At 46.0% G+C, this 26,737-nt stretch overlaps 1 protein-coding gene across 7 annotated transcripts in view; it reads left to right on the forward strand.

The window, feature by feature from the left end:
- Nucleotides 1-26,737, forward strand: part of FOXN3 (forkhead box N3) — a 210,225-nt gene that overhangs the window by 98,284 nt on the left and 85,204 nt on the right. For all 7 annotated transcript variants that reach the window (XM_072338318.1, XM_072338317.1, XM_072338320.1 and 4 more), the window contains one exon: nt 16,045-16,181. In XM_072338318.1, the coding sequence (XP_072194419.1) occupies nt 16,045-16,181 (137 nt within the window). The remainder of the gene's footprint in view (nt 1-16,044; nt 16,182-26,737) is intronic.

A 26,737-nucleotide genomic window follows, 5' to 3' on the forward strand; every position in this document is an offset into this window, starting at 1 on the left:
GTTGCTGTGTGTTCATGGTAAATCTAGTTAAATGGCCCAAGCTGAAATCCGTGTGAAAAAGAGGCCCAGTCTGACTCTGTTTTTAATTGTTTGCTGTATTTGTGTATTGATCAGTGGTGGCTCAGTGTCTAGAACTAGAAGTAACTGACTTGTGTCTTGTGGAGAATGAGAAGAACATTGCTGGATAAGGCGATGTGCAGACAACCAATGTAGCTGCAACAGCGCAGCACACTGTGATGCAGATAGATGTGCAGTTAGATGTGTGGACACAGATTCCCTTTAAATAAAAGCCACACAACTGCATCTGGTTAACTATTGCTCAGTACGCCCCTGGGGAAGCACTGTGCTGCACACTGGTATGTATTTTTTAATGCTAATTAAGATTTCCCTCTCTGAGTATTTACTTTTATCATTTGATTCATCATCTGGTATTTTGAACCAGCGCAGGTTTCCTGTCTGCCATGCAAAAAAAGTCAGTGAAGAAAGTTTGCTTTAACGAGACACATGTGGATGCTGCTGGTTTTCTGGTACTTGTAGCTCAAGACGGTTGGTTGTAAAGAAGAAATCTGTTAAGAACTATGAGATTTTGCTTTCCTCAGCATCAGTAGCTGGCATGTTACAATTCAGCACTCTAGCTTTAGTACTTTGGTAAATAACTGCTTTCCCAGTACCTGCCAGTCAGCCCAGTTCCCAGTGAGTCTCTGCCTCTCTCCTGGCTGCTCCCCAGCTCTTGTGCCTCAACACTGGCCAGAAGTGGGACACCGGCTCAGTTCAGGGACTGAAAGATGCTGCAGGTAAGAGAGAGGTGCCAGTGCTGTCAAGATTTATGTCCACAACAGCTGCTCAGCTTGTGTCACCAGGGCCCTCCTTGTCTTGTGGATGTGAGTGGCCTTGGGCTCACTGAGGTGCATGAGATGTGGGAGCAGGCAGGAGCAGTGACCCAACTACTTTAGCATTAATATTTTTTCCTGTTTTTAATAGACTCTTTTAAGCTTGAAATGTTACTTGTTTTTCTCTGTCCTCCCACCAGTTTGGGCTCTTGACTTCAGGGGAGCTGCTTTTTGGTTTACTCTTGGGTAAATACCAGAGAGCTGAGACTGAGAGCTGTGGGAAGCAGCAGTTGTAGCCATAAATGATGTCCCTGGCTCTTACTTGGTTATCCATAATGGTCATTTTAGAGACGGTACATTTAATTAGTTATGTTTTTCAAATTCCATTCTGGGTGTTATGGAAACTTTGCCCTGGAAACTGGTGTAGGAATCTTTGAGAGAACTCATTCCAAGGATCCTTAAACGTGAGTGGGTTTTTCCTTGCTTGGTAGGAAAGAGACCAGATTGCTGTCCTGTGACTTAAGATGCCCAAACTGTATCTCCTGCATGCTGAACAGGGAACAGTAGCAATTTGCCAGTAGCTGAGTACTACCAGGATTCTGAACCAGCGGTGTGAGTTGCTGAAAAACACCTGTCGGTAAGCAGAGGAATGAAGGGAAGTCTGAATAGCAGGGAAGTGTCTGTGGCACTACGTGGAGCAGAAACTTATTTATAGGATTTTGCACAAGAGAATCTAGTTGAATACTAACAGCAGAATTCAATTCAAGCTATCAATTCAAGCTATCAGCAGAAAGTTCGGCTCTGCTCCAGAGCTGTATTTATGAGATCCCGTGGCTGCCTGCTGCAGGAGGGAGCACACTGAGATGTGTTAACTATGGCAAATGCTTTTCTGATTTTACTGTGGAAAGAAAAGCCTCCAGTGCAGCTGGTAGGGCTGTGGGGGTTAATAAGGGCTGGGGTTGGGTGCTGACACGCCTTGTCTCAAGCTTTCATTTCCATATTTTTCTCTTTTCCTCACCCTTTCATTTGAAAGGCAGAGAGTGGGAACACACTTGTCCTAAGGTTATGCGTGTTCTTTTTGAACTGGGGAGGAGGTTTTGAAATGCTTTGCTTTTAGATTAGGAGGAAGGAGGTAATTGTCGTTGTTAGGAGCAGGTGATGCAGAATGTAATGAAAGCTGCAGTTTTGCAGTGAGGTCTTTTCTCCTTAAATTGTCAGGTAGAACTAAAGATTTCACGTGGTTTGTCTTTAAGAGTAAAATCTGTTCCATGCAGGATAACCGCTTTTGCAAAATTTCTCTTTAGTATCACTATCTCGTGCAGCCTGTCTGTGTGCAGCTTCCTCCAACCCTACAGCAGGGAAACCGCATGTCCAGGGATCCTCACTGCTCATAGGAACGCCGCCAAGTCTTTGGGGAGGAATGCTTGATGGATGTGAGAACTGCATGCTGTGGGCTGAGCTGGAGCTACAGTTAAACCCAGGCTTGGAGAGAAAATGGTATCGAGCTCCTGGGTCAAAAGGCATTTCATCCTGCAGGAATCGCCTTTACAGACTGTGTTCAGTTGTAAACTTCAGTGAAAATAATGGTAGGGTTCTTGCATTCATTCACCTTTCTTGAAGTACTTCTGTGCTGTAGATGGGTGGTGTGAATGATTCATTGGTTTACAGGAACTGCAGATGTAGGTGTTTCGTTGGGAGGGACTAGAAGTTACGTGGTTGGTGTGGCTGAGATAGTGGGACATCGGGCAAGCGCTTTGTTTTTCTGTTCTGGCAATTGACATTACACATTATTGTTACATAATTGCCTCATTGCACTAATTAATTTGGCTTTTCTCTCTCTTGCCCCCCTTCCCTAGAGATCAATGTTTTCTCTCAGGGCTCAGTGCTTAGTATGCAGGCCTCACTGTTGTAACGGTAGGGTTGTTTTTTTTGTTTGTTTTTTTCTTTCCAATTTATTTCAAGTTCTGGTGCTTTTTACACTTTGGGCTGCACAGCAGAGGAAAGAAGCTGTCATAAAGAGATAAATTGCACTGAAGACTCAGTGCAGAGCTAGCTCCCAGCTATTGAGACAAATGGGATTTTATTGTTCAGGCTCTACCTCCTCTTCTGCTTAAATTCATTTGTTTTTGTATCTCTCTATCCCTGCGTGTACATGTGTGTATGCATATGTAGACTCTACATCATTATTTTGGTTTTCAGATCATCAAAGCACTCGTGAGGTGAAATGGGAGCAAAAAGCAGTGCAAATTTGGACTGTCACACAAAGCTTTCTACTTGCTTGCATCCCTGCATTAGGAAAGCGGCATGCTGTGGCAGTGGCATGTGCAGAATTTCCTTAGGACAGATGTGCCGTGTTGCTGCAAATGGTTACCAATCAGTCTCAACAGATTGCTCTAAATCATGATGCTAACTAACCTGAACTGTCTCTCCTCTCCACTTCTGTTAATTTTTATACTTTTAGGTTGTGCTAAAGCACCTGTAAGACTTTGGCACCTTTTGGGGCAGTGCTGCTTGTGTTTAGAGGAAATCAGTTCCTTCTTCTTAGCTGAGGAAGTCTGCTTTGGTCTGTCATTTACTGTTGGCTCTTAGAGCTGAGTAATTTGGAATATGGGAAAACAGAGACATAATTATGACCATTTCCATGAAGAGATGAGCTTTTCTGTCATCCCTCTTGTTTGAGAAGAAATACAGAATTTTCATTTAGAAAGCTCTGATTTTAATTTGTAGTATTGAAATGGAAAGAAAGATCTTGCTTTCTTATCCTGTTTTTCTGCTGACTTGGGAAAAAAAAGTAGGAAGATGTAATCCTGTTCCCCCAGCTAAAATATTTGCATTATTTTAGTTTCTAAGTACGCATGCTTGTGATTTAACTGCTTTGGCTAATTAGCATCTGCTCCTTCACCACCACTTGAGTCCCTCTCACCCTCCAGTGGCAGTATTGCCAAAAATCCGTCTGGCTGGGCTTGAGCTGACGGGACAGACTTCTGTGTCTTGATTACGGTACAATTACCCATTTGTGTGCTGCATCAACCTCAATTTATTTCCCTCACAATTTATAAATTAGGGGTCACGGGCTTGATTTTGAATTTGCACTCTGAATCTTTAATTTAGCCACGCGTTCGGAGGGGGAAGAATTTGCTTCATCAGTGAGCTCTGTTTTTTCCTGTTTTGACTGTCAGTTCCTGTTGTTTGGCATCAGTCTGAACAGCGTGATGGTTCCAGAGCTTGCTTAAGTGGCTTTTCAATTCAAGCCATGTGTAACTTCAGCTCTGCTAACGGGGTGGGATTGCTTCTCATTCTTCATACAGATACACTGCAATATATATGTTCTGTGGCATGTCCGTCATGATCCAGATGAGTTTTCTGTGTTGTGTGGCTTTTAAGGTATACAGAATAACAGTGTCCAGGTGTGTGTGTAAAAGTGCAAATGCACGTGATAGGGATGGGGACAGCAGTTTCTATGCAGATTTGTGCCCTAACATTCCTGAATTTGGCTCAAAAAATCATGATACCATTTAAAATAATGGGAAATGTCTTATTTTCTTAGTCTTTAAGATCCCCACCATCTCTTTACAAAAATGAAGACATCTGGAAATGTTCTGTTTTCATGATTTTGGAGCATCTTAGGCATTTCTAATAAAAACACCTAAAATCCCAACATGGTACAATGCCATGAATTGGCAGTATTGAAGCCAGATTCTAGAGGTTATTGTCAAGCTGCAGTCTGTCAGGTTTCTTCAAACTCTTTTGTTGGTGGTATGTTTAGCATTTCCCCAGAGAGCCCTTTGTGGAGGAAACAGCAATTAGAGAAATCCTCTTCAGTACAGCGCAGGGTTCAGTGTCTGCAGTCACAGGACCCAGCTCTAAGGCCTGGGACTGTTTGGAGGACTCCCTAGGAAGGGGCTGGTGGTTTGATTTCCTCTGTGAGACAGGCGAGTGTGGATCTGCACACCACCACCGTGCTCGAGGGCTGGCTCTTGCTCTTCAGCAGGGCTTGGGCTGCCACCCACACCTGAAGCCGCTCTCAGAGTTGTTAGCAGTCATTTGGGTCGATATAGTTAATTATGAAGTTCCCCTTCCTTTTTGCTCAGCCTTGGGTAGGACCTTCAGCAAGTTGGACCTTGTTGTCTAGGTACACATCTTTCTCTCTAGGGGAGTATGTTATTTTTTACATTTAGATATTCATGTCCTATTGCTGTTTCTGTTTTTTTCTCTTAGTTCTTTATTGTTTCCATCACCTCGTAATGGAGCTGTTCACATGCATGGGTGTGAGGATAACATGGCAGGGTGAAGGGCTTTAAGTCACCTTTATGCTGTGCTGAAAGCTCATTAGCATTTAAGAAAAGAAAGAAGTTGCAAGCCTTTTTGAACAAAGTTTTTCGTTTGTACACAATCTGCTATTTTTGGTGTGTCAAACGTGAAGGCTTCCTGTGTGAAACCGATAGCAGAGAAGATCACAGTAGACCTGGAGCAGTGACTCAGGTCACAGCAGTCCTGTTAGTGTGACACCCGTGTCGTCAGAATAGCTTCATTTTGGCATTCTTCAATGAGATTTTCTTTTCCTTTAGAGGGTTATATTTGTTCAAAGGCACATTTGATCTTGGAATAATTTGGAAGAAAACAATTTTCCATCTTTCAGTTCTGGACTTTTCTCAGCGTTAACATCCGATGCTGGATGGATTGTCAATTTTTGTTATTGGAGTCTGCTCAGAAATGGTTTCTCCCCGTTTCCTTCCACATTAAGTTGGATAAATTCATGCACTGATGTTTAATCATTGAGCACTAATCACCTTTGTTCTGTATTGATCTGCAGCCTTTTTGTATGCTATGATTATAATGAATAATAGCCTGCTGCTAAGTAGCAAGGATTGGTGCATACGGTGAGTTAGCCCTGGGTAGTGCTGCTGCTACTTTTCTAATTTCCAGCAGTTCTTACTCTCATCACACAGCATCGCTTTCCTTTTCCCTTCCCCTGGCCTTTTCCCCCAGTTCCATGCTCCAGCTGGGCGCAGCCCTTCCTGCCTTCCTGCAGACACGTGTCATTCTCCAGCTGCACCAGTCCCACGTGCCTGCGGTTGCCCGTGGGATCCTTCTCCTAAGCAGCACGTCCTTCTTCCTCCTCCTCTCAGCACACTCCTGTTTTACAGGTGGCTGTCTGTGAACATCACACTTGAAAAGGGCTGCTTGTGAGATAAGAAAGTTAAAAAAAGACTGGGGAAAACCCAAGTAGGCTGGGCTGTGGTGTGTGGGTTGAAAGCTTTTTTCTCCCCTTCCTCCCACCCTTACCTTACAGAGTAAAAGACCCAGTCTATGTGTGAATTCACTGTTCTGAATAACCTCTCTTCTCTGCACACAACTGATGCTCACATCCTGTTTTCTAGCAGCTCGGCCAAAGCAGCGCCATGAAGAGCGGTGTTTCTGTTTCTGCAGGGTTCTTTTCGGCTCGCTCTCAGGCTGGCTCTGCCGCCTGTGGTGCATGTCCTTCCATTCTCTTGCAAATCTAAGGAAACCTGCTTTTCCTTTACGTCACTTTGGGATTTGGAATAAAGTGAAGTGGACCTTAAACAGAGGAAAAAATATACACTGAGTGAAGATTCTTAGTTATTTGGACTTTGAGGAATGCTTTGCTAATGTGGAACTGGTCTGCCTGGGAAGCAACATGAATAAACCCGTGAGCCCCATTCCTGCCAAGCTGCAGATTTTCATCAAGGACTTGCTGGCTTCCTGGAACATACCTAGGTGGAAATATTTGTCTTTTTTTTTTTTTTTTTGCTTTAAATCCACTCACATTAGTGAGTCTCTGTCCTATTTGTCTAATGGAATCACTTTGCCTTGTTTAATAAACTACCTGCGTACTTTTCAAATCTGTTTTGTTGGCGGAAGTGCTCAAAGCTGAAAGGCAGTATTAATTACCTGCTCTGAAATACACTTGATGGAGTGGCTCACACTGCAGAGGGCCTTCGTGCAGAGCCACGGCGTGGTTCATCTGCTGGGATTGTTTAGCTTGGAGAAGGGAAGGCTCCTGGGAGACCTCATTGTGGCCTTCCAGTACTTGAAGGGAGCATATAAACAGGAAGGGGAATGGCCGTTGATGAGCTGTGGCTAGTGATAGGACAAGGAGGAATAGTCTTAAACTGAGACAGAGGAGATTTAGGTTAGATACTAGGAGGAGGTTTTCAAACAGAGGGCGGTGATGCACTGGAACAGGTTGCCCAAGGAGGCTGTGGATGCCCCATCCCTGGAGGCATTCAGGGCCAGGCTGGATGTGGCTCTGGGCAGCCTGGTCTGCTGGTTGGTGACCCTGCACATAGCAGGGGTGTTGAAACTGGATGATCATTGTGGTCCTTTTCAACCCAGGCCATTCTGTCATTCTGTGTTTCTATGCTGCTTTCTGCCTTTCCCCATTTACAACCCATTTAGCTGTGCTTATAAAAACTCAGGCACCTAAAAACCCAACTAAACCCTAAAGGAGAATTGCCTTTTTACATTGTTAATTAATCTTACTGTCAAAACTTTGGAGATGGTTCAGCCGTCTCTCTCCTTACTGTTTTACAAGCCCAGCACAGGTGAGTGCTGGTGCTCAGGCCGTGGTGCTCCTAAAGGCAGATACTGCCCTGACTTCTTACTGATCTGCACTGAGCAAGTGAGACAGAGCTTTGGGCACAGCTGGAGTTGTCTTGTTTGGGGGAACGTTTGCAGTGCTGGAAGGTTTGTTTTGCTCCTCAGCATTTGTCATTCAGTCATGAGAGAGAGGAAAAAAACAACAGTAAAAACTAACTGTTTTTGACCTTGACGTAGAAGTGGGATTGAAGGAAGGATCGGGATGTGTGTGTACAGGTGGCAGAAACGTGTGTTGCTGTGGCAGTGGGCGGTGAGCAGGGCCTGGCACTGGTGTGTGCCTGCACAGTGCCGGGCTACAAGGGGCTGCAGCTGCCTGGCTTAGCACACGGGCACACCTCAGAGCACTGCTGCCAGGGCGCATCTCCAGCTGTCCATCAGCATGCCTGGATCTTCTCCTCAATTCATCCCATGAACCAAATGAAGCGCTAAGCAAGGAAAGCCCCTGCATTAAACAGTTACAGGAGAAAATGGTGCCAATCCATTAGCTTTTGTCAGGTCTTGCTTATTTCTATTTTTATTTGTGGCTAATGGAGTTAGTCCCACCCACTCCCTCCCACCGGTTTCTGGGAGCTGTTAACCCCTTCCCCTGGAAGTTCTCTCCCTTGCTCATTTCATCATTAATGCGCTGGCAGACAACACCTGACCCACTGACCTCCAGCACTGATCTAAGTGTTGGATAATTTTTTGAGTATCTGTTGTGTGAAGGGTTGTTTTAAAATCGTTCTGGGTTTTCAGATGCTTTGTAACCATTTATTTGCGGGAAAAGGCGCTGTGTATTTTCCCTGGCTCCGTGAGGCAGCTCAGGGATGCTGTGTGGTACGTTGGCTGGCTGGTACTCCCAGTCCATGGCGCTGACATGCTGCCTGCATGGCCACTAAGGGGCTGCTGCTCTGGAATCTTGGGATGTTTTTTTTTCTTCTTCTGCCCTTGACTTTCCAGGTGACCTTGAGCTCTTAACTTCTTCTGTATTCTTTTGTTTCTGCATGTCCTCAGTTTTCAACAGAGTGGGGCTAATTGCACTTTCTGTGTGTGTGCAGGAATTCTGTACGCTGACCCAGCAGTAGCAGTGCTGCTTGTTTCCTTATCTCCTCAGGCTCGCTGTGATGGCCTGCCAACAGCCCTGTCTCTGGGCTCCATGCTTCCCAGCCCTGTGCCCCCTGGACCACATGCTCTGTTCCTGCTGGGCAGTGCTGCTGCCTTTTCTTGTCCTCTGGCTTGGTTGGCTTTGGGCAGGCCTGGGGCTGCCAGGCGTTGCAAAGGAACAGCACATGTCTGCTTTAGTTATGAGCAAGGCTTTGTTTAAGGGCAGCAAACAACAGTATTCTCTACAGGCTCTCACAGGATTTCCATATGGCTGTGAAATAGTAGCCTAACAGGCTACGTGTGGCTCACAGAGAGTGGTGATACCACTTGCCATCTACTAAGCCTGTCAGAGGAGTCTGTTTGTTATGAGAGCCTGGGACACTGCTGTGGTGATACCCTGTGGCCTGCAGGCAGTGATGGGGCCAGCTCATGGTGCTGGTGGGTGTGCAAGGCTTGCATGGCACAGGGGCAGTGGAGGGGCCGAGGGGGAGCCATGGCTGTGCTGTTCACATGGTGTTGTCTGGTAGAGTCATCGTGGTGGGAACAGTGGCCCCATGTTGAAGTTCCTGGGATCCCCATCCCTGACTCTGGGGACATGCCTTGAGTTTGTGGTTTTCCACACACGGGAAGACATTTCTGACTTCTCTGTTCTTTAATTAGTATAAATCTCAACCTGTCTATGCAAGCAGTCCTTGTGCAGGCACTGTGCTTAGGTGTGACTGCAGCCCCTCTGCTCTGCCTGTGGCTGTGCTTTGGAGGCACCCTCTGAAGTCAGGCTGGGGCTGCCCCCGGCAGTACTGCTAGGAGAAGTGAGGCCCTTGGCACAGCTGGGTTCTGGTTCCTGTGGATCTGTGCTTGTGAAGAGAGGCAAAACTTCAGGTATCTTGTGCTGCTGAGACTTGAACTCCTCCTCTGGAGGGACATTGGCTTTCTGTGTGGTTGTTCGTTTGGACAGTACTTTCTCATGTTGCAGGAACCTGCTCTATGATCTTGCAAGTGGAACTAACTGGTGGACTGCGGAATTCTACCCATCTCTCCTTTTCTCTAGTTGTTACTTTACAGCACTGTTCTGGCCTCTGTACCTGGTTTAATCACTTGCTTGGCTGCTCCTTGTTTAGGGGGATGGGTAGTTAATTTTGTTTAAGACAAGGTAACTCTTCTCACCGTAATCCTACTTCTCACTTAGGGAAAGCTCCTGTCTTGTGGGACCTTCCTCACCTAGCTTCCCAGACTGCCCACAGTGGGCAGGGGGAACTCTGGGGACCAAGATGCTTATGGTCCTGCATTACCTGGGAAGCACCAGGCCACTGTCCTAGTGGCAGGACAGGGATCTAGCAACTGATGTATTCACGTCTGGGAGAGTTCTTTGAGCAAATGAGCTTAAAATAGCAGGAGATGAGCATGAACGCAGAGACCTGGACTTCTGCAATTTGAGCTAATGGATATTTTTACCTGGGGCAAAATTAGACCTGAAAGGCCCCAATCTTTTGTTCTCTTGAGAGTAGCAGTGATTTCTTGATGCAGCTGGTTTACTTGGGGTGGAACACCACGCTCCAGCAATCCTTCCCTTCACACCACTTGTTTCACATATCAAATGAGCATGTATTTATGGCCTTGTAACTGCGTTTTAACCAGTGAGAGCTCTTTCTCAGCTTTGTGCTCGATCTGCGCTGTGGTGGAGGGCTTTGTAGAAAGGTGTTGAAAACACGCAGGAGAAGTGGGTGTGAGGGTTTTGTCGTGTTGCATGCAAATAGGACTTTATTTTCTCTGTATTATGTCAAACTGCCACATAACGGTTCCAAACTTTCCTCTGAAGGGCAGGGGAAGTTTCTAGAGTTCAAAGGTTCGGGGGATTTTGTGTGAAGCTTTATGAAAATTAAATGCTTACTGTGCAGTTGTTACTGTCATTAACATTGCTGCTAAGGACTGTAGCGCAGCTCTAAAACTGGCTGTATAGAATTTCACAAGTCTGTGCTAGAAATGTTTGAGAAGAATGAAAAAAAATTGACCCTTACATGGCATGAATAGTTATTTGCAAAAGTGATGAGATATTACGGTGGATCTAAGGAATGTGTTTTATAATAATAGCAATCATTGGCAGTGCCTTTGTTTTTCTTTCTTTAAGAACTCTTGAGCAGTTGTATTTAGCTGACCTCAGATGATTCTAACGCTCTGTTTGCGTCTTTCTGTGAATTACTTCATTTGTTTAGCGATGAGGCAAATAGAGAACCCACCATTCTCATCTGCATGGTGCAGTGCAGATGGAGAGCATAAAGGTTTGGTGTTATCTGTGACTGTTCATAAAAACTGTTTAATACCAGAGCAGACAATATTCAGTCTGTCCTTACTGTCAAATCCCAATGAGTAAAGCATCACCAACAGAGTTTTAAGCAGAGCAGCAGACCAGCTCCACTGTTTTCTCCCTGTGCTGGTATTAGTGTGTTGCCCCTGCCTGGAGTCAAGGAAGGAGCTTCAGTCCTGAGCGAGTCCCCTGTGGGCAGCGCAGAGCAGGGTGTTGTGGTGCTGGCAGCTTGGCCCAGGGCTTCCCGCAGGTGGGAGCACAGAGCTGCTGGGCTGTGCTCTCTGAGTGCTGAGGACCCCCTGCCCTGGCAGCGCCTTGGGGCTGTGGTGCTGATACGAGACAGCTGCGATCACAGTGGGCTTCAGTCCTCTGACTGAGTTCAAATTTATATCATCAGCTACTTGTTCCCCATTGTGCCTTCAGTTTTGTTTGCACAAGTGTTGTGTGATACGGTCCTAAACGTTGAGAAATATTGTTTCCTCTTTCCTTAGGCACCGAAATCTCTTTCTGGACTAAAACACAGTTATTTGTTCAGATTCTGGTCCTGGCTGTAGCTACTCGAGTGGTTGCTTTACACTGTGTGGTGGCATCACATGTATTTCCATCATCCCATTCTTTTGTTGAAGCTTTCCTTTTGGAAACTGGCTTATTAAAGTTGGATCCTGTAGAAACACCTTTGTGTTTGGGTGGCACACTTGGACACCTGGGAGAGCTGTACACCATTCCTGTGGGTAAACAGGTTGGCAAATCTGAGTGCAGATTTGCTTCAAGTTCTCTACTGGGGCACAGTGAGCATGGGATAAATATTTATCCAGAATGAAAACCTTTGATACACAGTAATCTCTCTGCTATTACTTGCGGAGAGGTCATTTGCTGTAACAATAGCAGGTTTCATCCATGCTGAGAGCAAACTGTTATATGGGTAATGGGGATGACTGACATACCAATGGTTCTTTATCTTTGCAAGAAAGTGTCATTAGTGTTATTCAGAGGTCCTGTGTTAATGACTGCACTGGCTCACACTGACCTAGCCAGGGACTGATGTGCCACCATCCTCTGATTTCAAGATGTGATGACTTGGGACTGCAGATGCTAATTGGAAAGGTCGTTTTTCAGCTAATAGGAAGTTTCTGCTTTTTCTACTGGCTTTCATAGTTACTGAATTGCCACAGTAATCAGGGCAGAATAGTTGCAAACAATAGTGTATGTGTGCACCACTCGATTTGGGTAACAGTGGCGTTCCTGGTTCATTCCATTGACAGCTTTGGTTTTGGAGAGTTTAGTCCTGAGCATTCATCCCCTTCTATTGCAGCGGTTCATCTTAGGGGGGAGTTGTTGAATTCTTTTACTTGGAGCAACAAGCTCATTGACTGAAAGCCAACTGCCCAGCTATCCCAGCTCCCCCTGCATGCCTGCTCTTTGCCTGCCTGGTGAACTGCTCCCAGCTGGTTTGTGCTCAGCCAGAGCTCTGCTCTTCCTCTGGGTGCTGTGCCAGGAGGCACACTGCTGTGTCACCATGGCTTGTCCTGTGGGACAGTCTCCACGGATCTTCTTTGTTGAGAGGGACTCGGCACCAGGCAGAGACCTGCTGTGGGAAGAGGGCAGCCCTGTGCTGCTGCTCCCCACTGTCAGCTTGGTGCCCCACTGGACAGCCGTGATTGTCTGAGTCCAAACCTGCATGCTTTGTGGCTTCTACATCTGCTCTCTTTCCTAAGCTTCGTTTGGGGCAGAATGTTTGACATTAAAAAGAACCACCGTGGAAACAAGCTGCGTTCCTAACAAATTTCAAGTCATTGCTAAAATAACCAGGGAATGAAATGCCTCAAATAAGCATTTGCCAAATTTTTTATATAGATGGGGTCTGTATTTTTCCCAGCTGTTGGTCCTGGAAAGTGTTCAGCAACCTTTTATTTTATGGAGCTTTGGGCAGATGTTAAGTACTGCATAGGGCTAGGCTGTCAGCAGTGTGAGGTATGTGGAAGCAAGGGTTTTAGTAGCATAATGCTGTTAACTCTAATGATTGAAAGAGCTAACAAACAGCTTTATTTATTTGCTTTTTGTTTGTTTGTACCCTACCAGGTTGTGTAAATAAGATTTTTCAGACTTTTGTATGCAGTCCACTTTGAGGGGGAAAGAAATTGGACACTGAATGTCTCACACCTATTCTTGGTAATGTACCAGTTTTAATGGCTGGAGGGAAGTCATGTTTGGGTATTTGAGCTATCAGGAAGAACAACACCTAAATACCGTTTGTATGTATTGTAGATGACAGGAAAAGGAATACAATATCTTAATGATAATTAGTAAACATAATCAGGAAGCTTCTTATAGAAAACATTAAGCCCTAAGTATTCAAGCGGTAACTTCCACGTGTTGGTTTCTCTCTCTGATAGTTTCACCTTTGGAATGTCTTGCCTGTGGTTACAGCCTGCTCTTGGATAAGGTGAGGGGACTCCTGGTAACACCATCCTTGTTTGTAACAACCTGAACCACCAATACAGGAGCAGCCCCAACTGAACGGGAAGTGCCAGGAGGCACGGCCAGGCGGGCTGCAGCACTCCAGTGCTGAGGTTGCCGAGCTGGGATCCATTCCTTGCTCACTTGTTGCCTGGGAGACAAATACTACCCAGGGATTTTTTTCCTTTCTTGCTGGTTTTTGATTGGAGACACTATTGACTTTTGGCTTGGAGGAGGTAGTGAAGCAGCACGCCAAGTGTCATAAGATGGAAATTAATCACTAACCGATTGGTCTGAGTTCCAGTGATTTCCTTTCCTGTGACTGCTCTGTGTATGGAAGACTAATGACACATCTTCACAGACAGCTAGCAGAGCTGTTCACACCTCGGGCTGTCAGGAAGGAGTCTTAAACCGGGGACACTTCACTTTTCTTTGTGTTTCTGTCTGTTGTGTGATTGTGGAAGAGCAAAGGTAAATATCTTAAAAAGGGAACTTTGCATGGTTGGAGAGCTTTGCTTTAAATTGTGTATATTGTTGCTGCTAAATTATAAATCAGCTCAGTTGCAGTGAAAAAAGAGCAAAATATATTAGTGAAAAAACATAGCACTGCCTTCTCAGTGTTTCTTCTAACAAGAATACCTTCCCAGTCTCTTGTGTGAGAGTTTCTGTTTTCCAGTGAGATTATTTTTGGCTTTCACAAGAATATCTGCAAGCCAAACACATGCAGCATAGCAGCAATGCATGGTTGGAAGTCAGCCTTCAGCAGTGACCTCACCCTGTAAACCCCTGGACTTGTGCTCACTCTGGTGGGGCTGGTGGAGATCATGACCAGGTAGATGACTTGGATGAAAGAACTCAGGGGCTTGGAAACAGCATGTTGTGTTCCAGCAAGTACAAGTAGACAAGGTGGTGTTTAAATGTAGCATTGTTAAAGCTTGTCCCATGCTGCAAAGAGTAAGGAATCCAGCAAAGGTTTTCCCTGAAAAAAAATGTTCCTAGCTTTGCGTGTTGCTTGCTTAAAAGGAAAATTCGTGGTGTTCTTGCTCTCCCTCTTGGATGGAGCGTGGAAGTGGAATTTGAGGGATTTGGATTCTATTTTTAAGTCTGTCCTTTGCCTAAAAAGTCACTTCCTAGGCTTACTATGCAAAGTCTTGCAAAGTCTTTGGCTTATTGTCCCACATTTGAAACCTAAACACCACAGGCTCCTTGCTGCAGACTGGTGTGTGGCATGAGGCACACAGCTCCCTGTGACACTGCGGTGGGTGTCCAGTCAACCACACAGTGCCTGGCCCAGGCGGCAGCCCCAAGGCGAGCTTCTCCTGGAGCCCCCAGGCCCTGCAGGCTCAGCCTCTCCCTGGTCTGTCCCTGTGCAGTCATGTGGAGCCTTCTGAATGGCTTCTGACAGCCCAGGGGCTGGCTAGTCCACAGCTGTTCTCCCAGTCCCCAGTGACCTGCAGAACCTGGTTCCTTGCTCCCTGCAGGTGGGTTTGGCTTAGAATGAAGGCCATGACTCAGGCAGTGCTGTGAGCTTGTGAGGTGCTCCCACATAGAAATCCAGTGAGGTCTGGGAAGCTTCTTTCTTATTTTTCTGGTTTTGTTTGTGGGGTGACTTCTGTGCAGATGTGCAGCCTGTCAGCTTGGAAGGAGCTCTGCAAGCACTAAGTGCATCCCACTGGTGTGCCCCAAAGCCACCCATAAAGCAGGGCAGCATTTAGGAGCTGTAGGCCATAGGCAGGGTCACCAACCACTAGACCAGGCTGCCCAGAGCCACATCCAGCCTGGATGATAGAATCACTGCTGGAGCTCAGCAAAGGGTGCCCTGGGCTGGGGCTGGCATGGGGATGGAGCACCTCCTCTCCACTGTCTCCAAAGCATGCCAGTGTTTGCCAGAAGCACGTCCTTAATGTCCTGAGAGCCTCTTGAGGAGCTCCATCCATAGTGAGGACTGCTGCTGGTGTGACATGTTCTCAAACAGGGCTGCACTGATCGGCCTGTGTGCCCTCGGTGCAGCCTAGAGGTGTACTACTGTGCATTTGAACTGCCCTGGGTGGCCGCCCCAACCTGCTGCAGGCTGCCAGCTCCGCATGTTCCCTGCGTCCAGGAAGGGCCACGGCAGTCACTGCTGCTGGAACCCAACGTGGTTTGAGCTCTGGCTTTACTCTTTTGTTTGGGGTTCTGGGAGTGTTTTGGTTTTTTCCCCTTAGGGGAGAAAAGATGATTTGTTTCTTCTTGTAGTATAATGGCACCGATGTCATGTGGCTGAAGGATTAAATCCTTTTATTTTTAAAACAGTTGCTAGGGTATTTAAACCCCTCCTGTTCGGCCCTGTTTCTCGTTAGCCGAGCAGCACAAAAGGAAAATAAAATCACTTTCAAAAAAGAATCCGATTCTCTCCAAAGTTTCCATCCAGCAGTAATGGCAGCTTTGTGCTGTTCCGGCACGGGGTGATGGGGGAATTGCCAGATGCTGTTAAATGATATGAACTAATAAGGGGTGGTAGGGAAGCAGCAAAATGTGCGTTCTTAGCTTTGGTGGTGGTGGTGGTTTCCCTCCCCCCCCCACAAAAGTGTGATTTAAACCATAGCCACAGTGTGTATTAATGGAGCGAGATCTCTGGTGGGCAAACCGTGTTCAGTGCTGTCGGACCAGGAACCCAAGTCGCTGCTTTCCTGACAACTACTGCTAAATGAATAAGGCTGTGCCATTAGATCAAATATTTGATTTTTTTTTTTAATTCTTTTTTCTTTGCAGAGTATTGGAAAGGGGTCCTTGTGGTGTATAGACCCAGAATATAGACAAAATCTTATTCAGGCTTTGAAAAAGACACCCTATCACCCATACTCGCATGTGTTCAATACACCTCCCACATCTCCTCAGGCATATCAAAGGTAAGACCTAGATGATTTTACGACTCTAACTGTTTTCCTGCAGCTGCCTGTGGCGCGGGGCAGGGACGCGGTGACGCTGGGCAGGCCCGGGGCTGCCACGGCCCCACGGGGTGCGGGGGAACCGCTTTGTCCGAGGCTGGGGCCGCGCGCGGGGCGGTGGGCGCTGGTTGTACCGGCCGGGTGCTCGCGGCTGGCGGCGGTGACAGCTCGCGGCGCGGGGCCCGACTACCGTGCCGGCCCCCGCGGTGCTCCTGCGAGCCCCTCCCGGCCGTGCGCCGGGGCCGCGGTTTGCCGGCGCGGAGCGGAGCGGGGCGGCCGCCTGCCCTCGCGCCGATTGGCGTGCTGGTTGCCACGGCAACGCGGCGTCTCCACGGCAACGCGTAGCCCGGCAGGTGCGGCGGCGCGGCCGCGCGTTGCCTGGCGAAGGGACGGCCCCGGGCTGCGCGGCGGTTGCCACGGAGACGGTAATCCTGCCTAGCAACCGCGCGGCCGGAAGTTCGGGGGGCCCGCGGCCGGCACGGCGCTCCGCCCGGCTCGGAATGATGTGTGTTGGGTTTTTTTTGCTGTTGTGAAATGAGCTCCCGGCATGGGCCGAGCCTGCCTGCTGTTAGTGGGCGGCACCCGCGGTGCAGCCACAGCGTGGGCTCTGTGCTGCTCGCTGCGCCCTGTCCTTCTCAGCTGCTTCGGGAAACGTTTGCCACACTGTCACCGTTCCAAGAGGCTTTCGCTGCTCCTTTCCCCCACCCCCTCCTCCACGGTCTCAGCTGAGTAACGTGAATGATGGCACTACACCTGTAATCGTGGGCATGGACGCGGTCTGTTTCCAGAGCGTCCCTTTGTCGGCTCTGTTGCATTTTAAGAGTATTTCAGTGGTGCCCATTTGGATCTGTTCAGAGACTTCTGCATCAAGTAACAGCTCAAGGCCCAGGCAGCACACGGTGTGAGGATGCCGATCCCTTCTAACCCCCCAGCAGAACATCCCCAGAAACACGGGCAGCCGGGGGCAGGGGGAACCCAGTGCTTGCCAGGGAGCTGCTCTGCATGGAATATCGTGGGGTCTTGCTCCTGTTTATGAATGAATTATCATTGAGCAGTTCCACTGTCAGATAAAGCTTATTCTTCCTGTGGCCCTCTGAAATATCTGTTTAATCACCTACCAGTGACCGTGGAGCATCAGCACGAGACTGATGCCGGCTCTCAGTAGCTGCTGAATTCATTTCATTATTGGCATCTACACGGCAAAGTCATTTTTTGGTCTATATTTCTGATATGTTTGTAAGAAGTTGGACATCCCCCATGCGTTTGGGAAAAACAGTAATCCCTTATGTGTATGATTGCTTTCTCATGTGTAGCAAGACTTTGGTAATGGGTGGAAAAATGTAAATCCGCTCTGCCATCATCGTATCTCCAGAGCAATACATTGTCATAGTAACAAATTCCAGGGGAAATTCTGATAGCAGGGATGATAGGTTTGGAGAAATCCTTGGGTGGCAGAGCTTTGTCGCCATCCATCAGCCTTATGTAGCTGAAGGACACAGTAACAGAAACTGTGTTTGAGATATGAATGAAAAATGTCTGGAACGGGAGGATTCACCAGGACTGGAGCACCTCTAGGAGCTGGGTCAGGCGGGGGAATTACAAGGTTTATGAGGATCGGTTGCTGCGACTCCACAGGGGCGAAGCGACCTATTGCACGTCTTTATCAGATGTTTTGGAAGAGTGAGGATACACAGATTAATCACATGTTCAGTTCAGTATCTGCATAAGCAGCTTAGGAGTGAATTGAGCACGGAGTGGAAGAACGTATTGTAAAAATATTCCAAGCGAGATGGTCACCAAATGTACAGGTGCTCCTGTTCTGAGCAGAGGTAATTCCAGCAGATAATTAAGCTTTACAGCCCCTGCAGAACGTCCCGCATAAACACAACAGAGAAGACCTTTTATGAAGGAGTTTGATAGTGTAGACCCGCACGTTTAGGTGGCTGACTCAGTATTGTACTGGTGTCATTAAGATTAGACATCTTACTCAACCCAGGAAGTTTGGATTACAGTGGGAGCCATGGAGAGAAGACTGTCGTTAGGGGAAGAAAAACAAACTTGCAGTGTTTGAACACAAGAAGGAACTTCAGGCTGCAGTTATCTGATTTGCTTCTGCTTCTGGGAGGGTGAAGAAAGTTATCTGTTAGCTCTAAGAGGAAGCATGCAGTAATGCAGGTCATTTCATTGTGATTGGATTGGATGTGTATTAAAATCAAAACTCAGAGAAAAAGAGAATATTTTTTTCTACTGATCGAAGCATATTTCATGTCACGTATGAGGAATTTCGAGGGTGAACCAACGTTCTGATACACACTGCGATAAAGGAAAACCTCTCTGCTGGGTGTGGAAAAATGAGTGCCTTAGTCCAAGGGCTACACTGTGTTTCTTTTTAAATATTTACCGTTGTGTTGGCAATAGCAACCCTGAAATGTATTTATAGACACAAGCTTTGTTAAGTAACTATGCAAGACAGCGTCTGGGTATTTTATCTGCATGTTTTACCTTTGGATTTTCTGTTTCTTATTCGACTGTAGGTGTGATTTTTTGCTTTTGGCGGTGCTCGGAAATCTTGAAATGGTTTTTTTCTTTTCTCCAAGTGTGCTGCAGCAGGAGAGCTCTCAAATTATTCTCAGCGTTTTCAGCAGCAGAAGGAGAAATATTATCAGGAAATGTACAGTAACAGAAGCTATTAGTTTCACATGTATGGAATATTATTGCAGATTTTGATGACTTTCTGGGAAGGTTGGTTAGATCACTTTGTAGACTATATGATGTTTAGAGCTTTTTTTCTCTGCCTGTCATTTTTCCAGTCTTGTTTTGCTAGCTGTTGTTTGCTAAACCAGCAGTGAGCATCGGCACACCTGGGCTAAGCTGACATCTAACTGGTGAAACCGCAAATGGGTCTGAGATGGGAATCACAGAGCATTTTCTTTCCTGCATTGCTCCAGCCTACCTGTTGAGAACCAGCATCTGGTCCTGGTGTGTGTCTGTCCTGTGGGAGCTGCTTGGCTAGCATGGCTGATGAGCTGTGTGTTAGTGAGGTGCCGGGTTCCCAGCCCCGTGGGGAGCACTGAGATTGATGAGGAGCGGGCAGAGCCCCCTCTGCAGTGACTGCCTTCTGTGCAGAGTCACTTACCTGAACGTGTGCTGCTAGATCTGATCCCTTACCTTTCTTGGAAGTGCTGATGCCAGGAGTGAGTTTATGGCTTATTAGAGGGCTTGGAGGTGTGCTTGTGACCAGATGTCTTATGTAACTTCACCAGTTGGGAATTTGAAAACTGGGGAGTGGCTTATGTTTTATTGGGGTTAGTGTCTCTTATCACTGCTGCCTTCTGCAGATGATGGCTTTCCTAGAAATGTTTCCTCCATAAATGCTCATCAGCTCTCCAGTGTCTTGCCCTCTGGTATCTGATAAGGATGTTTTTATTCTCTGCCCCATACTAGTACCACGTTAGTCAGAGACCTGTGCCAACATAGGTGTCCTCTGAAGAACAACTTCCAAAGAAGCCTGCTGCCAAGCAGCACTGTTGCGTGCTGAGCAGCCGCCTCCATGTCAGAAACTGCACCTCTCCATGGACAGGCATTGGTGGAACACCACTACAGGCTTCTGTAAAATTGTAAAATTAATGTTGTGTGCTGTGGGTTTTCTTGTATTTAGGCTAAGATAACCATGCTCCATGTGCACATCCCTTGCTGGGCTGAATGAGCAGCAGCTGCAGCACGCTGAACCATGGCCACGCTCGTTTGACTGTGTGCTGCTCGCCATGCAGCGCTGGGTGCTCCTCATTTGGGCAGCTCATGTGGGAGAGGGCTTTTGTCTTTTTGAACCACCATTTGACTTCTGAAATGTATTAAAAAGGTGCGAGAACTGGTATCAAGTCTCTGTTACTTTTATCTCTGTAAGTTGCTTCTGCCCAGTTGTTTTGCCCTGGGAGAAGGTTCTCAAACGTTTCCACCTCAGGCTCAGGCCTGACCAGCAGCACAACCAGCAGGGCTGGAGCTGTGCTGAAGCTGCCGGCGGGTATCTGATTACTGGCTCTTTGCACAGGGCGATTTGTCATCTTGCCATGAAAATTCTTTCCCCGCACTCCACCGACTGCTGTTGTAGATCGTCTGCTTAGAAATGTGCCTCGGAACGACTCCTTCCAATTTTTGCAGGTTTTGGCTTTACTGCTTCTTCCCTGAGATTGTCACAGGTTTCAGCCTGTACCGTTGTTTATTGAAACTAAACCTGCATCAGAGGCAGCATATTGTAGGATGTCATTCCAGACAGCACATAAGTGCTCCTTTTTTTCCTGTATGCTTCATGTTTTAAGATGAGAAATTGTTCTTTTCTGGCTTTATGGGGAAGCTGACAAAATAAACTTGTCCTATCCATTGAGTACTTTGAGATGCTGAAAGAGTCTCCCTGCTAGAAGAGACCTGGGGAATAAATTAATTGGTAGTCCTTTGTGGTCTGGGAGCACAGCTTTAATTCTCTGTTGCAGGTTTTACTTTCGGTAGGAAATGAAGCTGACCATAGCACAGTGTAGTATTTCTGTGTATGCCACAGCCTCTTATCATGATCGATCTTGTTATTTTACTTCCTGAACAGAGCCTGAAAGAGTTTTCTTCTTTGGTGCGGTGTCAAGGCAGAGTCTTTGGGGAATTTTGTTTTGCTGTTTCTGTAGTTTAGAGATCACAAAAAATACAAGTTCCAAGCTGTGCCCTCTGACACAGTAATATGTCTTGATTTGAAGATCCATCTGTGTTTTGAGACTATGCTGCTTGATGTCTGTTTTCTGGCAAATTAAAGAACATTGGTTCTGCTCGATGCCAGACAGGAATAGCAAAGAAAAAAGAACTTTTGCTTGAGTGAATGCCTGTAATGCTCTCAGTGCATAAATATTTGAGGATTTGCCAGCCCAGGGCTTGTTTTCTAACTTATTCTAATCAGCTCTCCATCCAGTAGACTTCTGTGATATGGGATGTATCCCATTGGCTGTCATTCTATAAAACAAACAGCTCTTTCCTTTTAGGAGGATTTCTCTTGTACCGTACAACATAAAGGAGGCTGAGGGCAGGGAGATAAACTGTGGAAGATGGCAGAAGATTGTGGACAGAAACAGAAGAACAGAACACTGAGTGCAACCTCTGCAGCACAAAAGTTTTATGCGTTCTTTCTGCAGCACCCCTGTGCTCAGCTCGAGTGGCTGGTGGAAATACAAATAATCCTCTGATTGCATCTTCCCTTCCTCTCAAAATGGGTTGAATGCTTCTGGGCCCTCTCAGCTGAGATGTTTTTCAGTTCTTTCTCACCCATACAAACTTCTTGTTTCCCATTTGCTGTGTATTTTCAGATTTGGCTCTTGAGGTCTTTGTTTTGGTTGTGTGTTTGAAGGCCTTTGGTAAAGAACTGCAAAGCAGCATCCCCGGTCTGTCACTCATCTCTAGTAGATGATACACAAACACCAGCTCCTTGCATTAAGTTGTTGTAATTCATAGCCCCATTTGTTGAATCCTCCTGGTTACTTGGCTTTTTAGGCTTTTTCTTTTTTTTCTCCTTCTCTGTGCCTTTTGTAGATAAATATAGCCTTACTCTAGAGATAGCTTGGAATGGTACTATAGATATTTCCACTTCAGTTCATGGGAAAAGGAAAGTCTAGGGGTGTGTTTTGTTTAGTTGTTTGTAAATCCTTCTGGCTCTGGGCGCTTGTTGATGAATAATGGTTACAGTAGCCTTGTTGATAGAGCTGTGAATTGGTGACCACAGAAACCTGAAAGTAGGTGGGAGCTGTGCTGCTGAGATGGCTTTCTGTTGTGCCCCATCCCTCTGTGTGCTGTTACATGGTTTGAGGACCCTGCTGTGATGTAGCTGTGTGGTACTGCAAAAAGCAGAGGGTGCTCCTTTTCCCCCATCCCTTTGTAGCAGTTAGTCTCTCTGCCTTCATCCCCTTCATGGCCGTTGCACCTCTCTCACAATTCCAGCAGTTGCATGGGTGGGGGAGCTTGTGTAATGAGATTCAGTAACAGCTCACAGAATTGTTAGCTGAAAATTAGGACTTGGGAGCAAGTGTCTGTGTGATGAACAGCATGAGCATCATGTTTGATAATCATACGGTGTTACAGCAGTAGAAATTATAGACGTATGCATAGGAAAACAGAAAAAACAAGGTCCTGTTTCACTCTTGCTTGTGGTGTGACTGTGGACAACTGTGACACTGTGGAATCCAGGTGACCAAGGTGGCCATCTAGCCTTGGGCCACCCACTGAAAGTACAAAACAGAATGAGGTGGTGGGCCCTCAGCCTGGGTCTGGTGCCAACTAGCAGCAGGAGGGAGATATTGAGCTTCTGGAAGGGCTGGTGGCCTTAAGACCTTGCAGACAAGCTGCTCTTTGTCCTGGACAAAATCCTCTCTGGTCTCCTTATCTGCCAGTCACAGGAGCACCTGTGTGCAGGGCTGGGCTTGTCACGGTAATGTTCTGAGTTGTTTTGTATGTATTTTTAGAGGAAATGTGCAGTTGCATTTCATGCCCATGTCAGGTATCCACGTAATCCTTGCCTGTTTACCTGAGCCAATATATTTAAAAGTACCAATCAGCCTTTCTGCACATGATTTATTAAAATGCATCCTAAACACTTGGAGCTTTTCCAGTATCTTGTTGCATTACCTATGGCCCTAAATCTTAAAATGGCAGACAGCTTCCCTTGAAAGCTGTTTCTTTAGTAAATATTTATTCTCAGATAGAAAGCTCAGAACAAGTTTCAGAGGGTGAGTCTTTTTGAATCTTTATTAGCTGAGAGACCTTTTCAGGGATACATATGGTGCCTCAGCATGTGAATAGCGTACATACGTACAGCCTGTGTGTATATATTGGAGAAGAGTGTTTGTTGGAAGAAAGTAAGTTTAGGGATAATTTTGTTTGTCAGTGTTTGAATGCTAATAAAGGTATTTTTTCACCCTCTTTCTAAGTTATGGGTTGCCTTCTGTTGTCATGCACTCCGGGTGTGTGTGGTGATCAGTAACCATGTTTCTCCTGGCTCTTGGGACTCTGTTCATCACCACAATACCTGGATTTCTCTATATCCGGTTTTGTGTTGTGCCTGAATCCATCCTCAGATTGTTGGATTGTGGTAATACAAGAAGAATTTTACAGAGCAGCAGCCATGGTTCAAGATAAGGACTTCACAGAGCAGCAGCTCTAAAATTCTTCTTGTATGACTACATTGGATCTTTCTGTGTAAAAGTGGACCCTACTACTCCTGTTTTGTTGGGACTGTTTTTTGTTGGGGTAAAACCATTTTGCTAGAGTTGCTTCATTTCATAGGAACTTCATGGCTCAGAGGAATAAAAATGGAGACAGCTTAAACTATGTTAGAATGCCTCATTTTGAAGTTTTGGAACATCAAGCATAGAGCCTGTTTGCGTATTGAGACTTCTTTGCACTTCTGTGTTTTGAATTTTGACTTGGAAAAATCAGATGGCCACTTTCATTTGAACCAAGTCTGCTTGGCTGAACCACCTTTTGGAGAATGTGGGGTAATTATTGCAGACAAATTTCCATCCTCTGCAAAGCCCTGTGTGGCTAAAAGGAAAGAGACTGCCTTCCCACATCCACCTGAGGGGAGAGGTACTGCTTTTTCCCCTCTCTGCTGTGCTTTATACTGTGGTGGCCCGGTAAAGTGTTTTTTTCCCCTTTCCCTTTGTGAACTAGAATGGGCTTGTTTTGCTATTTATCAGTAAAGCTGTGATCTCTGAAGGTGACAGCCTGGCTATCTGTACCTCATTGCTTCACAGATACTTCAGCTTAATTTGGGGAGCCTAGTAGTTGTTTACAGAAACTCTGTCAAGCAGTTTCGGTACATCTGAACATAAACAAGAATCAAGAGGTTATTTCAGATACATTTTGAAAAGCTCTAGTGTTGGGTTTCCTTACATTTTGGGTGGCCCTGAAGGCAATGTGTTTGTGACTGTGTGTAGCTGCTGAAGGCATTTGTTCTGTTTCTAAATCCTAAAGCTGCTTTGTGAAATAGAGAAACTGTGTGATGCTCTTTATTTTGATGTGAGTTAAAGGAGGAGAGGGGTTAAGCAATAGATCTCCAAAAGATGGACTTTTATTCAACAACCACATCCAGAGCAAACACAGATGCAGCCTGGATGAGCCCACAGGACTCCATGGGGTGCTTGGGGCTGAATCCACCATGCTAATGTTTCAGGCCAGCCTGGGCTGCCGTAACAAGCACAGGTGCACCTTGCTGTGCCCTTCTTAGGCTTTCTGGGAAACTTTCATCGTTTCTGGAAGCTCCGGCCCCAGCCAGATGTGGGTTTCATCCAGCTTGGAGGTTTTGATGTTGCTGTGCTTTTGGTAAGGTTCCACATTTTGAGTCTGAGGCTTCTGTTTTTTTTCCTGTGACCACATTTAGCAATAAACACACAGACCTCTGTGGTTTGAGTGCACAGGTATGTATGTATATCCAGGGTGCTTTATGTCAAAAGGCATCGTGGCTGCCAGGAAAGCTGCTCCCTTTTACATTTAGCAACAGAATGTGCTGTTTTCCTGAAGGTAACCAGTTTCCATTACAACAGTGAAAATACTCAGAGAGCAGCGAGGTGGGTCTGTGCAGGCTGTGCGATGTCCGGCACACACAGCCAAGCAACTCACTGTGTTGGCAGGCTGCATGTGGCTGCCAGAGGACAACCTCACTGTCCACAGTCTGTGGGGCCGCCCAGGACGTGCATGGAGCTGCTTTGCAAAGTGCAGAATGTAGGCCTCTGGGTTTCAAGATCTTTGTTTCCTTTTTAAGAGGGAAGGAGTGAAGAGATCGGGCAGCTCAAATACCAGCGTGGATCAGAGCTTTGTAACCGATCTTTCCCTTCTTTTCCCTCTGACTCATTTTTGCTTTGTTGGCAGCCTCCTCCTGTTAATTGCTAGAACTTGCTCTGTAGGCTCGTGTTGTGCTTCAGTTATGTACTGTAATTTTTCATTGCTCTGCTCTTAAGGCATCCGGGATTGCGCAGCCACTGGGTCTTGCTAATACAAATGTAAATGCGTTTCTTTCTTGGCTTGCTGTGGCATGCGTGCAGTTGTTAAATTTTCTTTTTATTAGCTTGTATGACATATTTTTGGTATTAAAGTCAGTACTACATGAACTTCATTTGTAAAAGAGGAATAGCTGCAGTTGATTAGTGTTCTCTTTCTGAAGGTAGCAGCCGGTGTCCAGCTCCCTACAGCTGGGGCTGATCTTTGCATTTGTTGTTTACAGCCCCTTTCCTTTCGCTGCTGCTGTCAGGGTTTGCGCTGCTGGTTTTGACTTCCATGATGGCTTTCTGTTGTCTGCTTGGGCAGAGCTGTGCACATCTCACTACTCTTTTCTGTAGTTATTTTTACCATGACCTTATTGTATAGCCTTCTAAAAGAAATCCTGTTTGAACACTAATTACCAACTATCTGGAAAGCTCCTAAGATTGGCTTGAAAAACTACGATGATCAGAACAGACTCCTTTGGCACCAGAGCTGTAGAATTTTACGTCATTCTAGATTTTAGTCTCTGCTTGTTGGTGTTTCTTAAGCTGGAGTATATGAAATCTGCAGAAACTAGTTGCGTAGCAGTGCAGGTCCTGAAGATGGAGCATTGGGAATTCATGCTGGGTGGCTGGTTGTGCAGGGCGCAGCTCCCCATGTGCAGAGAGGAGATCTAAACTTAGCAAATAGAGGTCGGTTTGGGTTTCATTTATTTTTATGTTTAATTGGGATTAGCAGGTGGAGAAAAATATGTAACAAAATAAAAAATATATTTTAAAATTGGGTTACTTTTAATTACGTAACTTTCCTGAAAAGAGGTGTTTTTTTTCCAGCCAGCTGTCTGATGCATAGCAAAATTCATAGCAGCTCCCCAAGTACTTAAGATTTCTATTAATTGGAGTTCATTCTCTGTATGAAAAATGGTTCTTTGGTTTGCTGTTTTGCATATGAAAGATGAAGACGACCATTTTTTTCTCATGAGATTAAAAAAATAAATAAAACAATTATTTAAAATGAAATCATTTTCTAGACTTAAGGGAATTAATAACAAACAAAGCTTCTGGAACAGCCAGCTTTTATTTTCCTACTTGTGAGTATAGCATAATGCAAAAGGAAGACGTTATACAAACACATTTATTCCATGGTAGTTGAAGAGCCATAATCAGCAGTACTGCTCAAACAGTGTAGATCTTTCTTTCACTGCTTTCTTTTGCTGCTTTTTTACTTCAGAGGTAGAAATAGCATTGCTGAGATTTAGGGAGAAAGAAACTGGAAATTTCTGCTGGAAATGCCAGAAGTGGTGTCTGCTTTGAGAAGGAATGGCAATAAGTTGTGTGGGTAACTCTGGAACAAGAGGTTTAGGTGCTCACTCTGTGTTGAATGGGACTGCCAAAAATAACTGCAGATGGGAAGGGAGGAGCCCTGCCACAACTTGGTGATTCCTTATGAGCCTGGTGGGGTAGGCTGATGTGCAGAGCACAGTTTAGTAACTGCATCTTTGTCTGTACTCGAGT

Source organism: Excalfactoria chinensis, chromosome 5 (assembly GCF_039878825.1).
Source record: "Excalfactoria chinensis isolate bCotChi1 chromosome 5, bCotChi1.hap2, whole genome shotgun sequence".
Taxonomy (NCBI): Eukaryota; Metazoa; Chordata; class Aves; order Galliformes; family Phasianidae; genus Excalfactoria; species Excalfactoria chinensis.